The sequence below is a fragment of the Microtus oregoni genome, unplaced genomic scaffold (assembly GCF_018167655.1).
Source record: "Microtus oregoni isolate MIOR12 unplaced genomic scaffold, Mior012 000033F_ref0000390, whole genome shotgun sequence".
Lineage (NCBI taxonomy): Eukaryota > Metazoa > Chordata > Mammalia > Rodentia > Cricetidae > Microtus > Microtus oregoni.
The window spans coordinates 23,077,161-23,093,328 of NW_024543092.1; the positions used below are offsets into that span (position 1 = coordinate 23,077,161).

The 16,168-nt window shown below is 49.9% G+C and overlaps 2 protein-coding genes across 2 annotated transcripts; both read right to left on the bottom strand.

The window, feature by feature from the left end:
• Window positions 1-5,707: 5,707 nt before the first annotated feature.
• On the bottom strand, window positions 5,708-6,921 carry LOC121466328 (sperm motility kinase Z-like). Its single transcript, XM_041679993.1, has 2 exons — window positions 5,942-6,921; window positions 5,708-5,843 (listed from the first exon to the last, which is right to left on the bottom strand). Exons 1-2 carry the CDS (start codon window positions 6,919-6,921, stop codon window positions 5,708-5,710), a joined length of 1,116 nt encoding a protein of 371 aa, XP_041535927.1.
• Window positions 6,922-13,675: 6,754 nt separating this feature from the next.
• On the bottom strand, window positions 13,676-14,623 carry Gpr31 (G protein-coupled receptor 31). The gene has a single exon (XM_041679967.1). It carries the CDS (start codon window positions 14,621-14,623, stop codon window positions 13,676-13,678), a length of 948 nt encoding a protein of 315 aa, XP_041535901.1.
• Between the last annotated feature and the right edge of the window lie 1,545 nt (window positions 14,624-16,168).

Here is a 16,168-nt window from a genome sequence, read left to right on the forward strand (position 1 = left end):
AATACATGTGACATCTGTCCAGTGTGGATGTTTGTCACTCTGCTCTGGTGAGAAAAGACATCAAGTAAACAGACCAGGCAGAAATCACCTTCCATGAGTTCTTTTCATCGCACAATTTAGACAAGGGTCACCTCATCGTAAAACCAGCTTAAGCTCAGCCATGTTGTCAGCACCAACTAGGAACAGGTCCCATCTGCCACACCGCTTGGTGCTCCCGTGTTCTGCCCCAGAGTGTGGGATTGCTGATAGAATTGGAAACCCTGGCCATGAGCAGACTGGACAAAACCCACAGGCTGCCATACTCCATGGTGGTGTTTAAAACTCAGGACCCAGAGACCGGATCCAGCAGGATTTGCTTTTCAGTCCTGAGTTTCAGCTGAAAAAGGTGAGTGTGCCCTCAGAAGGTGAGTGAGTGTGCCCTCAGAAGGTGAGTGAGTGTGCCCTCAGAAGGTGAGTGAGTGTGCCCTCAGAAGAAAAGAACATTCACTCAATTGGGACCAGATGGACTACTCGCCCAAATCTAAAACATTTGAACTGTGCTGGCGATGTAACCCTAGCCCATTTAGGGGCACTGCCACTGAAATCTAGAAAACCTCCTTAGAATGTCACAGCCATAAAGTCTTGGCACCACGCAGGAACACTCATCAGGTTTGATCTCTGCCTCTCTGGAACCACGCCATGCCAGCATGGCAGTTCTGGGCTTGGTGCGTGGCTGCGGAGGACCTCGCCTTTCCAGCCAGCCTGGGCTATGCAGTGAGAGTTTGTCTCAAAGGAAGAAATGAGACAATGCGTTTTCTCTCAGAACAGCCCCAGCTCCCAAGCACAAATAGTCCCTAACCCCTTTTCAAACAGAACCTCCCCTGGCTACCACATGACACAGGGTCAAAGCTAAGTTCATGCGAGTTGTTCTCCCGTGGCCCATATCTGAGCCTCAGCTGCTACTGGAGTTCAGGACAGGCTGCCCAAATATGGCTAGCAGGCTTCTGAGAAATCAGCATCTGGAAGGCATCTCCCACCCCATCCCCTAATGCAAGGTGTGACTCACTCCACGTGCCCCCTCCCTGTTCCAGGAGAGTGGGGTCCTTATCCCCAAGTCGATCTCTCTCTGGGTACTAGGTCACCAGGCCTCCCTGCATGTGCTATCTGTATGCAGTTGTTAAAATCTGACTCTAGAGGGCGGTAAATCCAAGGCTGCAACACTTTCCTGCTCAGATCCGCTGGTAATTAGAGCCTTTCCCAGCCTGTCCCCTTTGATAGCTCTCTCAGAAGAAGGGTACTGCACCAGACGGAGCCCCAAGGGAACACTGCAGGCCAGGCCAACTTTTGCTTCTGGTTCCTTCTACAGCCTGGACAGGCGACTGCTGGCCCTGAGTTCTGAGCAGAACTTGGAGTCTGTGCTCTGATGGTCTGTACTGGAGAGGCTGAGAATCCTAAACCTACCCTAGACCTGCCCAGGAGAAGGTGTTGATCAGAGTGTGATTGGCTGCGTAGAAACCGAGGGTGTGAACACAGGTTGTTCTTTGTGTAGGGAGTTTAGATACCACCTTTAAAACACCTGCTTAATAAATACTTTAGGGAGGTTGCGGGGAAGTTTCCTTGGCTTTGTTGAGACAGAATGTCTTTCCCCATACAGGCTGGCCTTGTGTCTTATGTCTCCACCTTGAGGTAGATGTTATTCTTTTGGCTACAAGTCAACGCTTCTCCTTAGTGCTACCCCAAGGCTACCTGGGGATTGGTTTTGTCTTGCAGGGCTCATTTTTGTAAGGCGGACTTTTCATTTGATTGTGTGTGAGATATGAACCCCATTGAAAAGAAACCAGAGGAGTTGCATCCAGACAGCTTGAAGACGCCTCAGGAATCAACAAGAACCCACCCATCAGATGTAAGAAGAGGAGGGATGATAGACAGGGAGGCAGTGGGGGGTGTTTGAATGGGCATTGTCTCTCCTGGATTCACTTTGCTGTGTTCTTCTAAGGACACAAAGCCACAGTGGTGAAGACCTCTTGGGCTCAGGCAGCACAGGTCACATCAGTAGCGGCAAGCTGGCCTCATCAGGTGGTGTTTGCAGTCAAGGATACTATAAGATTATGGGGTGTGGTGGTCTGATTAAGAGTGGCCTCCATTGGCTCATTTGAATGCTTTGCCCTGAGGGAATGGAACTCTTTGACAGGCTTAGACGGATTGACAGGTGTTAAAGGAAGTGTGTCACTGGGGGGTAGCCTTTGAGGCTCCAAAACACCTGGGCGGATCCAGTGTCTCTCTCCTCCTGCTGCCTGAGGATCAGGGTGGAGCTCTCAACACTTCTCTAGCGCCAAGCCTGCCACCATGCTCCCCGCTGTGATGGTGAGGAACTAAGCCACTGAGACTGTAAGCAAGCACCCAATCGAATGTTTCTTCTACAGTAGTTGCCTTGGTCAAGGTGTCTCTTGGCAGCTGTAGAATAGTCACTAAGCCTTGGGGTCATGGGTATAGAGATACAGCAATGTCGGTAAAGTATCTGCCACACAGCATGAGAACCTGAGCTGCACCTCCAGCATCCCTGTAAAAAAATAACCCAGGCATGGTGTTCCCATGCCTATAGTCACAGGACCAGGAAAGGGACCCAGGAAGACTCTGGGAACTTGCTGTCTCACTAACCTTGCCTACTCAGTGAGCACAGGCTTAGCAAGAGACACTTAATGCAAAACTAGTGGAGGAGCGAGAGAAGACATTTGACTTAAACTTGACTGAACTCCACATACACACACTTGCATGCTCCACACACGTACACACACACATGCACACCCACACATGCATGCTGCACACCCACACGTGCATGTTCCACACACACGTGCATGCTCCACACACACGTGCACACCCACACATGCACACCCACATGTGCATGCTCCACACACACATGTATGCTCCACACACGTGCACACACACATGCACACACACACATGCATGCTGCACACCCACACGTGCATGTTCCACACACACATGCACACCCACACGTGCATGCTCCACACACACGTGCACACCCACACGTGCATGCTCCACACACACATGTATGCTCCACACACACGTGCATACCCACACGTGCATGTTCCACACACACATGTATGCTCCACACACGTGCACACACACGTGCACACACACGTGCACACACACATGCATGCTACACACACAGTGCACACCACACGTGCATGCTCCACACACACGTGCACACCACACGTGCATGCTCACCCCTACTCCCATATGCACACACATGAATACATACATACAACTAAATTTTCACAATAAAGAAGTCTTAAACTAAGAGTAAGAGTGATAGAAGACACTTGGAATCAAACCCTACCCTGCACACGCATGCACACATACATGCGTGCCCACCTGAACAATATCAAATGTTATTGGGGAGAACCAAAAATCCCTGTATAAACAACGTCCAGAAGAGATCATTCTTGAGATCCCCTGAGATCATTCTTGGAATGTCTTCCTTGGGTCTGCATTTCTTCCCGGCAGGCAGCATAGGACTCAGTCCCTTCAGAAGCACTTTCTGGGGTGCTCTTGGGTGGAACTTTGAAGGGCCCTTGAAGTCACTCATCCTCAGGCTGTGACCACCCATCCCTTAAACAGTGACTGCCGCATTTGTGTGAGGAAGATGCAGAAAACATCTTTTGTCAGCATCAATTTTAGTCCGAGAATCGTGAGAATCACATTTAAGATGAACTCTGTGTGCTACCCTCTTTCTTACCTGTAACACACACAGAAAAGTCAGGCACGGATGAGTCCCAAGAAGAAAAGTCCGGCAGGACCCTATGTGAGCAGACGGGCTTCTGGGTCCAGTAGTTTCTAAAAGGGCTTTCGGGTCTAGACTGAAAAAAGGTCCTGTGCAAGGCCAGTATCTTTGAGGGATCCCTGCTGAGGAGGGTCCCGGGTGACTGGGGTCTGCTCTGGCAAGAATCTGATACCCGCTGCTTGGAGTTTGATCTTGGTGGAATCTTCCTGACAGGAGTGTTGGCCAATTGAAGTCTCCACTGACTAGACTCCCAGCTGACTTGGATCACTCTTGGTTAGAATCTATGCTGACTGGAATCTCCTCTGAATGGAGTCCCTGCTGATTGGATTCCTTGCCAAGCAGTATCTCTCCAAATAAGAGTCCCTGATGCTTAGAGTCCCCGCTCATGGGTCTCTGTAGCTGCAGCCCGCACAGACTGGGGTCTCTCCTAACAAGAGCCCTACTGACTGTGAGACTTTCAGTCTCCTTGAGTTCTTTCTTATCCTTCCTTCCTCCAAGAATGGAGTGTGTAGACGGGGCGGGGTGTGGACAAACAAGGTTTGATTGCAGTGCAGCAGTGCTGGTTCAGAAAGTGGAAACTCAACTGTGTAGCTCTGAGACCCTCCCCTGCAGTGGGACCAAGAGAGGTCCGGTGTCACGGCAGGCTTGAGATTCAGAGCATCTTCCGTGAGGAGCAGGTCTCAGCAGCAGCGAGGCTCACAGGGCAGGCATGGGCAGGAAAGGTGGGTCAGTCCCCAAGGCAGGAGTGATTCTCAGAGGCTGAGGCAGGAATTAACTTCTTTGTCATACAGTGGAAGCTTCGAGTCTTAGATACTCTGTCTTTCCAGGTCTTATGGACAACAGTCTTGATGGTCTCTTCTGTCCTTTGAAGTCTGGGGCCTGAGAGACAGAGGCTGTAGCCCACAGAGAGCCAGACTGGGCAGACTAAGATGTGTGTACTTTGTTGGGTGTGTGGAATAGAGACCAATCAGAAGAAGGCCTGTCAAATCCAGGGAGAGAAAGTAAAAAGGTCAAAAAGGGGGAGAATTTTAATCAGGGTTACTAGTCTGCTCCCCTTCCTTCAGAGGAAGCTGGAAAAGGGTGGAAGACCCCACAGCCTAATTCAGGGTCTCCCCCCCCCAATTCCTGGCTGCTGGGGTCTTTTATCTGTTGCTGATGTGAGGTCCCTGTCCACCCCTGCTATCTGGTGTCCCAGATGACTGCTCTACCCTACACTAGAAGCCTCCCCCACTTTCTGCTGGCCTCCTGGCTGAATCAGGCCTCTGGATGGGAATGGGGGTCACAGAGAGCATCTAAGGTTCCTTTATGGCTCCATCCTACAGTTCTTGGTGTCCAGACAAAGACTGTCCTAACACTATGACTTTGGGATCATGGAGGTCTCCTTCTCTGCCTGGCCACTTATGATACAAGGGTGCACGGGGAAGGGACTCATACATGTCCTACAGCATTGACAGACTTGATGGAACCATCCCACAGCGTCTAGATCCAGCCTTCCACACACTTGACCGTGTAAATGCTTGTAATTAGGATCTGTCAATTGACGAGGAAATTAATAAAAGCAGAGATACAACTGAACACAGAAATGGACCTGGGGCGCATACCTAAATTTTCTATGACAGTCATTCATTTTGTTCCCTCATTTCTGGGGTGACACCCTGCTCTGCCATCCCTGAGGTTTCTTCTGTGCAGCAGCAAAGCTTCCATAGATGCTTCCCAATCCTCCTTGCCCATGCCTTCCAGTCACTTTGCTGACCGGGACTTGAGGCTGCACTCTCCCCGTGGTCTGGCTCATTGGGGAGGGCCTTCTTCTTGTTTTCTGTGTTCCCCTGACTGCTGGCCAGTGAATAAATGTGGGGAACACCAATGCCACACAGGTGAGCGGTGCCAAGAACGTGCCAAGAGTAGAAGCAGAGAGGATTGTTTTGCTCAGTGGCACTTCTGTCGCCCCTTGGTCTGGGCTGTTGGACAATCTCTAGCCTCTGGTGTTTTGCTGAAGGTAAGATTGTCTGAAGGGCAGGTTCGCTGGCCCTCCTCCTCAGAGGCAAAGGGAAAGAGATAGGATCTGTGGGTGAGGTGAAATGTGTCCCCTCTGTGTCCCTGAGATAGGGCTGGGCTGAGCAGCCATGCTCCTGGCATGCCTGGTGGTGTAGTAAGCAGTACGATGCCATTGTCTCATCAAATCTCCTGTGCAGTAAGGCATCTCTTATATCTCGGATGTCAAAGCCAATGTTGGCCATGGCGGCCATGATTGCAGGGTCTGGGAGGCTTGGGATTGTCTCTTCGTTGTGAGCTGATGGGCTCTCATGCCTTAGCCATGAGTGCCTTTCGATCTCTTTAACCGTTGGCCTCTGGCTGGGGTTGACAGTTAGTAAGTACCTGATTAGGCCCTGTAGCTCTTCAGAAAGCTGGTTTGGGACCTCATACCTCCCTTGAACCACCTGCTTCCAAAGCTCTGATAAGGTGGGTGCCGAAAATGGAAATGTCCCAGTTACCATGAAGAACAAGAGGACCCCCAGGGTCCAGATGTCTGCTTTGGGGCCATCATATGGCACCCCTAGGAAGAATTCAGGGGCACCAAACTGGAATGCTCCTCCAGGCCTCTTAAGCAGTTTTCCAGGCCTGACCTTGACCCCCAGGCCAAAGTCAATGATCTTCACTTTTCCAGAGCGGTCTACAATGATATTATCAGGCTTCAGGTCTCTGTGGACTATGCCGTGGTCATGGCAGTAGCCCACAGCACCTATGATTTGGTGAAATAGTCCTCGGGCCTCCTTCTCCTGCAAGTGTCCGACCTCACAGACGTGGTGGAACAGCTGTTGTCCCTCAGCCACCTCCATGATGAGGTAGATATTCTTTTCTGTTTCGATGACTTGGAGGAGAGAGACAATGTTCGGGTGGCTGATGGTCATCAGAATGTCCACTTCTGAAACAGCCGACTGGCGCCAGGGCATCTCCCTCACGAGCACTTTCACAGCTACTGGGACGCCCGTGAGACGGTGCTGGGCCAGCATCACCTTGGCGTTGGAACCCTGGCCTAACTTTCTCAGGATGGTGTATTGACTGGTGAATATCTCTTCACCGAAGAAGACGGGCACACGGCTGAGTCCTGCAGTCTCTCTCTCTGGCTGACTAGACGCCATGGGTGGCATGTCTGTAGGAACGACGTCAAAGAAAAAGGAATAAAGGAGAATAAAGTAAAATAAGGAATGAAAAATTAAAAGTCAAAAGTAAATCAAGATGAAAACAAAAAGCAAAAGTAAAAACCAAAGACTTAACACAAAATTAGGAAACCAAAGCACGAAAACAAATGTCAAAACCCAAACCAAAAGATCAGCTCCCAAGACAGTGAGTTAAAAGGGTCACAGCTTGAATGCTGGAATGCTAACTGAAAACAGATGAAAAAGAAACAAACCTGAAAGGAAATAAGGAAAAAGAGGGATACAAACAGAAAATATAAAATAAGCAAAAATTTAAAACCCAAACTCCAAACACCCAAAGAACCAAAATAACAAATCAAAAAAATAAAATACAAAATAACCACAAAACTAAAAACAAAAACGGAAACAAAATAAACCCAAGCCAGAAAATTGAAAACTAAAAACCAAACCAAAAAGCAAACATAAAATCTGAAGGCTAAAACTGTATAAAAGCCAAATAAAGTATGAATTACATGGATCAAGAATATTCTCAATGGCAAACAATGGATTTTTGTTTTGTTTTGGGAGTCTTTTGATGGGGGCGGGGTTCATGAAGGGTTTCTCTGTGTAACCCTAACTGTCCTGAAACTCTCCTGGCTAATAATTTTTCTTTTAAAGAAAAAAAGATTAAAGAAAAGAAATAGAAACAAACGAAAAACAGTAAGCATTCAAACTAAAACAAAACAAAACAAAAAAACAGAAACTCTCCAGATACAGCCATTAAATACATTCCTAAAATCAAATATCAAGTACGTCAAAGAAGGAAGGGGGAGTGGACACTACCACCAGACGCTACAGGATGGCGTCAACTCCTAGGAAAACCTTCTGGATTCTACCCGAGGATCCATGTTAAAACACAAAACATTGAAAAAAGTAATAAAAACCCAAACTGGACAGCACAAGTTTTTAATCTCTCTGGGGAGATTCCTGAGTTTCATTGGCTAGCCTAGCCTACTTGGTGAGCTTCAGGCCAATGAGAGACTCTGCTTCAAAAAGCAGAGAGGGCAGCACATGTCACATGCCACACCTGGAATTAAACGCTGTCCTCAAGCGGAACACACATGTGCAGACAACCGGCCTCACACTTCTACATAGGTGCACACCTATATGTACAGTCACACCTAATAGCAAACAAACAAGTACATACTTGCACAAAAACCTATACACATAAGGACACACGAGTACACACACAAACTAAGCAACCAAAAACAGGGAGCTGCCCGCAACCTTGCTAGAAACAATAAAGTCGCACAGGGCACAACTCCACAGCTCCTCTCAATTCACCCAGAGAATCCAGGGGGGGCCACAGGCCACACCTGCTGGTAGAACCCTCACAATGGCTCCTGGTGAGGTCATAGCAGGACCTGCCCTGACATGGCTGGGCAGGACGCAAAGGTTCTGGCTCAGGCGGGCTATGGAGACTGGCCTTAGGCCTTGAGGAACCAAAGCCTGTAGGATGCCTTGAAGGCCTCAGGTCTCTGGTTTGAAGGTCTGCGGTGCCTCCTGCTTTACCGTCTTTGTGTCTGCGCTTGCCACGGCACCTTTTCTTTGGCTTCTGACAGATGGGCCCAAGATGATGCTACAACATGACATATTAAAAAATTCTGTTTATAATATATAATACAATAATTTATTACCACCTCTGAGGCTGGTTCTCATAATTTCCCAGAAGGTAGTTAGGTTCTTGTCAAAAACCTGGGATGACAGAGGAAATCAGTGTTAAATGAAACAAATGTATACCCTGTGTAGGTCACTGTTCTATTGCTGGGAAGAGACACCATGACCAAGGCAACTTATAAAAAGAACACATTTTATTGGTGCTGGCTTACAGGTTCAGAGGTGTAGCTCATTGCCATCGTGGCAGGGAGCACGGAGGGACGTAGGCAGACATGATGCTGAAGGAGCTGAGAGTTCTATACTTCTTCATTGTGCCACAGCCCAGGCCCTCCTAGAGCTTCTGAGCAGTGCAGCACACTCCCTGTAGGGAAGGCAGAGAGAGTGGCTCCCCTTGGGTTGCAGTCCCAGGCACAGACTCCCCATCTCCTGACCTGAGGCAGGTCTGGACTGAGAGCAGACAGGACAGGTCCTTTGTGGGTCCTAGCTGGCTGGCTGGAGTTTGCTATCATGCCTTAACACTTGTCTCAAAGGGCCTATGAGTCCGAGCAGGACCATGGAGGATGGTATCACTCCTATCACAGAGCTAAATAGGACTCAAGCCACAGATATCCGCAGACTGTCCTCAAGGGGGAGTCAGAGTGCTGTGAGGAAGGAGGGCACAGGAGGCAGGCACCTCTCAAGAGTTACAAGAGATCAGCACCTGCTCAAGCTTCACTTCTGATGCTATGGAAAGTCCTCTGACTAAAAGCAAGTCAAGGGAGCAAGGTTTGGTTTGACTGACAAGTCCAGGTTATGGTCCAGTACTGTGGGGAAGTTGAGAAAGTAATTTAAAAGCATGACATCCACCATCAAGAGCAAAGTGAGAATAAATACATGGATCTCACTTCCTTGCTAGCTCTGAGCTAGCTTTCTTTATTGTTATGCCATTCAGACCTTCTGCCTAGGGGATGGTGCTGCCCACAATGGGCTGGGTCTTCTTCATCAATTAACAATCAAGATAACCCCACAGGCATGTCCATAGGCCAATCTGATCCAGGCAATTTTTCATTAAGAGTTTCTCCCCAGTTGACTCTAACTTGTATCAAGTTGAAAGTTAACATTAACCAGCACAATGCCCTACACTCAAGGCTCGTGGATGCTCCCAGGCTCCTCCAGTCAGAAGAAAACACAGCTGCAAGTTGCCATCTCTAGAGAGGAGAACAGCCCTCAGTCAGCCTGGTCTGCCAGTGTCTCAGTCCGGGTTTTCTCCAGAAAGGTGAGCCCGTAGGCTTTGCCTCCTCAGGCATGGGTGCTTTGTTCTGTCAGCCCAGACTGACTGAGTCAACAGGAAGCAAACACAAGTAAACAACAAATTCATTGTTAACCAAGGGCTGGCTCTGGGATTTCTTCTGAGTCTTCCTAGAGAGCATCTCCAACTCCCAGGAAGAAAACCCACCTCCTGCTGTCTGCAGCTGCTCCGTAATAAGTTGGTGAGGATGTGAGGGTTGGAACCCCTGTACAGCATTGCTGGGGATGTAAAAGAGGCCCCTGGGACAAGAGAGCAGACCCATGAAACATCCAAAAGGGAATTGCCACGGGACCCAGAACTTCCACTCCCTATCTGTAAGCAGGGCTACAGGGACATCTGCACACCTGTGTTCATCCAGAATGGTGCACAACAGCCATGAGGCAGGAGTGGCCCAAGAGCCTATGAGTGAGTGCGGGAACGGCCGAGCAAAGTGTTGTTTATTTTTGGAAAGGAAACTGACATACCACCTCACAGGGGAACTCTATGGATACCATGCCAAGTAAAATGCTCCCTTCATGACACTGTGCAGTTCTCCATGTGTGGGAAGCCCCTGGAGAGCTGGATTCAGACAGAGAGAGGAGGCTGTGGCTCGGGGACCGGGAAGGAAGGGCAGCCGTCTGTGTTTGCAGAGCGTGAGTTTCTGTTTATGGAGGAAAAGGCTCAGGGGAGGGAGGGTGAGGATGTTGCTCAGCAAGGTGAGTGTACTCCAGCCTTTGAACTGACACAGCCATGGTGAAAATGGCACATGATGTCATGAACCGTAACAGCTGAAACCTCTGGGGGCCACAGAATGTACCTCCTGTTCTCATCCAGGCTCAAACGCTCTGCCGCCCCTATGTGTTCGTCCTTAGAAGGCTCTGCGCAGCTCACCTTCGTTTGACTTTGAAATGACTCGACATTTTCAGCCATAATGCTGCCCACAATGAACGGGGTCCTCCACATCAATTCTCAAGACCATCCCCACAGACAGGCCCAGAGGTCAGTGTTAATTCGATCACTGGCACAAGTGGGCATGTGCCCACAGAGGGAGCTTTCTGCAGACAGCATTATGTCCTTGTCATTCCTATCAGCAGCTCCCTAAAGGTTTTCAGAGCTCATTTCCAGTCTGCCTCTAGAGCCGGACTTTCAAGCTATATTTGAAAACAAACAAAACCCAATCTGCTAGGTCACTGAGCTCATTTCTTACAGGGCTAATCTGTTCGCTCCCTGTTCACTCATGAAGGGACCTCTGTGTGCTCCTAGCAAAGCTGGGGGGCTGAGGGGTGAGTCGGGGGCTAGGGCTGCAAGGGAAGCATGCGGGGAAGAGCAGAGATGCGGAATACTGGAGTGAGACCCCGCTGTGTCCGGTAGTAGATGGAGATGCTGTCCAGGCGACTCTCCACAAAAGGAATGCCCCTGCCTGAGGCCAGAGGGCAGGAACTAGGACTATTCTAGAAAGATGTCAAAACGTACAGGCCTGGCTGAGGTCCAGGGAATCAGAGACATGGCAAGATCAACAGAAGGCATAATAATTACAACTGTTAAATTTCTGGGAAAGACGGCACAATGCTGTAATTGTTACCAGGAATGGGAGCCTTTTATTAAATGACTTTACAAGACTTCCATCCCTGAGCACCCATTGTGTAGCAGGGTCTGGGTGAGGACATGCAGTTGAAAAACAATGTCCCCAAGGCCCACAGTGGGATGGGAAGTCAGCAAGGAAAACAGAAATAAGAGACGATTAAATGAACGTCTCCCGAGTGATTGTGACATGACTGTCTCTGCACGACAGATTTGGAGTGTCATTTAATCCCTGCAAGGATGCCTTCTAGATGTTATGTTTTCCTTATTTTGAAGATGGGGACAGACAAAAGCAGTAAGGCATCTTGTCCCAGGTCATAGATCCAAGAGACTGAGGAAGATGCTCTCTCCAAGATCTCATTTAGCCATCACAGCCGTTCTCAGCAAGGGCTACACATGAATAGATTTAACGGAGAGGAGACGTGCTAAGTTTGGACCCTGCCCCATCTGCTCCACCTGAGTGAAGTGCCTGGCTAAGGCACCAGGGTTTCCTCCTCAGTGGTTACTGTGGGGACAGAAAACAGGACCCTGAGGGTAGGGACACTGTGTTGAGGATGTCCCAAAGTCACCCATCTTACTGACATGCATCCAGGACAGAGGCAGAGGTCGGCAGGTCCAGCAGCACTAGAGTGAGAGCAGGAAGCTCGAAGTCTTGTGCTTCCCAGACTGGGAAGGCTGTGACCCTAGTTCTCCCCACACCTGACCGGCAAAGCTTTCACCAGCAATAGGGGTGGACTGCTGTGCGGCTCCTGCCACCAGAGTTAACGGTGTTCAGACGACGCCATCACGTTCGGGATGCCTGTCACAGGCACAGTCACAGACTCCGAAGTCCAAGCATGGGAGAGAGCTGGGACTCCTTTTATGCCAGCAATAACAAAACAAAGACAACACTTGTATCAAACACAGGAGTTGTTAAAGCATCGTTTAAACTGCTGGATGCATGTGACCTGGAGATGCTTTTCCTCAGTTGAAAGGGAAGAAAATGAGCACAGCACCAAATGCATCCAGCAGACTTCAATCAAATCCTGGTCAGGCCATAGTTCTGTCTCCGGCCTGTGACAGTCTGCTCTCTTAGGAGGAAATAAATCCTGGAAAACAGAGTTGCTGCTGCACGGTCCTCATTCCCGGAACGCTGTGTCTGTTAGGCCACCCTGGTCTCTGGGACTTTTCCATCCTTCTGCATAATGTCTCAGTGACAATGAATCTACCAAGCAGACAAGGAAGCCTGTGAGCGGACATGGTGTCACCAATGCCACCAGCTTTGTCATCAAGCAGGGCACACCACAGGGTGCCTGTGCGAGGACCATGGCCATTGGCAGCAGATCCCCCACAGGCATTGTGGAGATTCCTTGTTCTTAGCTGCCTTTCTGGAGAGGACAGTGGAAACAGAGTTGAAGCAGTGAGGAGAGTGGTTTTCAAGGCCTCCTGCTCACCTGCTGTCCCTGGCCTCTGTGTTCTAGGTCCGAGGTGACAGCAGTCCCATGCCACAGTCTGCCAGCCCTTAGGTTCCCCTGGGGTCTTGCTTCGAGCACCAGATCAAAGGCAAGCACCTTTCCCCAGGACTAGGATAAAGATGTGGCGTCTCTTTTAAAGCAGGGCAGGGAAAGTAAAAAGCATCCAGACATTAAAAGTTAAGCAAGAACTTCCAGGTCAGTTTTGAGGCAATTACCAGATATTTCCTGCAGTGAAAGAGGTAGCTGGCTGAACTGTCTTTGACACTCCGTACAGCCTCTAAAAGCAAAGGAGAGTTTTATAAAAGTAGAATGTGACCTGCAGCCTCTTCAGAGCCTCGGGGACTGCTGGCTTCCGCTGTTGTGCACTTCAAGGTGGGTAAGAAGAAAGCAGTTTGTCACACTGGAGAGAACTGAAGCGTGAAAAGAGAACATGACCTGTGCTGGAGCAAGAGCAGCCTTCTTCTCCGCGATCATAGTGCCTTGGAGTCTCCCCATGGGGCTGTGCAGAAGTGCTCAGCCTCTCCTCTCAGCCCGCAATTTCATCTGGACGGCCGCCACGCAAGGGAAGCAGGATCTGCCTGTGTGATTCAAATCTGCCACCCTGCAGTGTGACAGAAGCAGGGGCAAACCAGGGGAAACAAGTGTGTCACTGCATTGACTGACTTCTTGTCTGAATTCTTGAGGTACTGTTGCTCTCTTCTGACCCTGAGGTTAACTGGATTATTGTTTAGATTCGAGGTGGTGCCCAAACGAGGCAAGCTGAGGATTTCAATAGTCATCAGGAATAGGAGTCTCTGAGGTTGGAGACAGCCGGCTCTTCTGCCTTCTTCCACCCTCGCAGGCTTCTGAGCACCTTCCTGTATGAGTGGGTGAAGGCCTGGTTGGAGAAGCAGTAAATGACCGGGCTCAGTACACTGTGCAGGCAGGTGAGACTGCCAGCGATGTCCGAGGTCTGCACTATGGCTCGCTGGACAAGGCAGCTCTCAAATTCCCAAAAGACATGGACCAGGACTCTGGCCAGGACACAAGGCAGGAAACACAGCCCAAACAGCACCAGCACCATGGCAACCAGCGCCCTGGCCCTCCGGAACCTGGGCTGTTTGTCAGACTCTCGGAGTCTCTCCTGGAGGGTCCTGATGAGCCTAGTGTTGCAGAAGACAATGAGGCCAAAGGGAAGCAGGAGCTGCAGGAAGAAGAGCACCTCCTGCCAGGTGCTCTCTCCTATGGGGTAGAAGCTGGGACACTCCGTGGAATTCTGGGTAGCCTTTTGAGCGAGCAGGTTTTGGGGAGTGAGGGCAACCATGAGAAGCCATACTAGGCTGGAGATGACCCAGGCTGCCCTTGGAGACACCAAGTTGACCCTGAGCCGAGGATGGACCACGCGCAGATACCGGTCTAGAGCCACTGTTGTCAGGAAGGCCACCCCTACACCACGGCTGAAGGCCAGCAGGAAGAGCAGGACGTCACAGGGGGCACGGCCGAGTTCCCAGGTCTTGCCCTGCAGGTAGAAGATGGCGAGGAGTGGCAGGCAGGTGGCCAGCAGCAGGTCAGCCATCACCAGGTTGAACAGGTAAACCGCATAAGGCTTCCACACTTTGAGGCGGTAGATGAAGGTCCAGAGGGCAATGGCATTGCCTGTGAGCCCCAGAGCACACTCCACCGTCAGCATGGTGCCCACGGCTGTCTCCACTGCGGTGCTGGCAGCTGAGCAGTTGGGGGGCGCCATGGGCCGAGGCCACGCGGAGCTGAAGCAGTGAAAGGAGGCTTCACTGTGTTCTTTCCTCTGAGAGAAAAAGATGTGCTCCCCCACTCAGAGCAGACGAGTTCTGCATTTGGTGAGAAAATAATACTGAAATATTAACTGGGATCTGGCCCAAGGAGACGCCAAATTTGTTTGGGGGAAGAGGATGGACAGAGACAGGAAAACCCCAAGTTTTGCCCTGTTTGTTTGCTCCTGAGAAAGGGGAAATTGTGTTTCAGTTCCCTTCAGGGGCCCCAAAGCCAGCGCTACAGTGTTCTGAGAACGATCAGTGAACGGAGCTTGTGTCCCAGCTGCTGAAAGGGGAACTAGAAACGGTTAACACCGCGAAGACTTCTGCACCTTTGGACATTAGAACAATGACTGAAACAGGCGGATTGTTCTGTAGTGTGACCGGCTCACGAGGGAGGCTTTGCGCCCCCCTGCCTTAAATAATGACACTGGGAAGACCCCCTGAGAATGACTGATTTTATACGTGAGGTCAGACCCCCCTGAGTATGGCTGGATTTTATACGTGAGGTCAGACCCCCTGAGTATGGCTGGATTTTATACATGAGGTCAGACCCCCTGAGTATGGCTGGATTTTATACGTGAGGTCAGATCTGGTTGCCACACTATCTTGATAGAGTATTTTAGATTTCCTGGCTACTTAAAGTTGAACTTTGTCATTTATTCTTCCATTCAGTCTAAAGTGTGTGGGGGGTGGGGTGTGTGTGTGTGTGTGTGTTGGGGGAGGAACAAGTTTTCTGCTAAGACTCTTCCTTGACACTCACACTACCTGGAAAGGGCCTAGAACATTGGGGGTTGGACCCTGCAAGCCAGGTAAAATCCTCCATCCATGCATGCTTCACCCTGTTCCTGGGCATGGCACTGTATGAAGCCACATTGTTTTGTCTGGTGGAGCTGTGTTCTGGGAGTGACCAGAAGGCATGAGCCGCGTGGATGCATTGTGGTCAGGGGCAGTGGAGACAGAAGGACAGAGGGTGACAGATAAAGCCAGGCTGAACAGCTGGACCACCAAGGCCTCCTGATAGGGAGACTGTGGGCATTTGAAGGACGCAACACTGTATGGGAGGGCTGCTGGCAGGAGGAAGGAAACCCACGTGGGCTTTTCCTGAGAAGAGAATTATGAAATTCCTGTATTGATTCTTTGGGGAGGGCAAACGACAGCATTCTTTTTTGTTTCTGCTTTTAAATTTTATTCCACATCATCTTAGTGGAGTTTTGGGAGAAAACAATCATAGCAAAGATTATGCCCAGTGTGACATATTCAACTGGAAGTTCTTTTTTTTTTCCTTTTCTCTTTTATATATTTTTTCTTTTTTTAAAAAAAAACTATCTTTTTCATTATACATACTAATCCCAGTTCCCACTCCCTCCCCTCCTCCCCTTCCTTTCACCTTCCACCCCACCCCACCCCTGATCCACTCCTCAGAGAGGGTAGGGTGCATTGCTTTGGGGAAGGTTCAAGGCCCTCCCTACTATATCTAGGCTGAACAAGGCATCCATTCA

Excerpts from the sequence above, each read along its gene's own strand:
- LOC121466328 (XM_041679993.1), bottom strand. The coding sequence starts at position 6,921 with ATGGCGTCTAGTCAGCCAGAGAGAGAGACTGCAGGACTCAGCCGTGTG. Across the intron at positions 5,844-5,941 it reads TTTGATGAGACAATGGCATC|ATCCTATCTCTTTCCCTTTG; the intron begins GTACTGCTTACT and ends CCTCACCCACAG.
- Gpr31 (XM_041679967.1), bottom strand. The coding sequence starts at position 14,623 with ATGGCGCCCCCCAACTGCTCAGCTGCCAGCACCGCAGTGGAGACAGCC.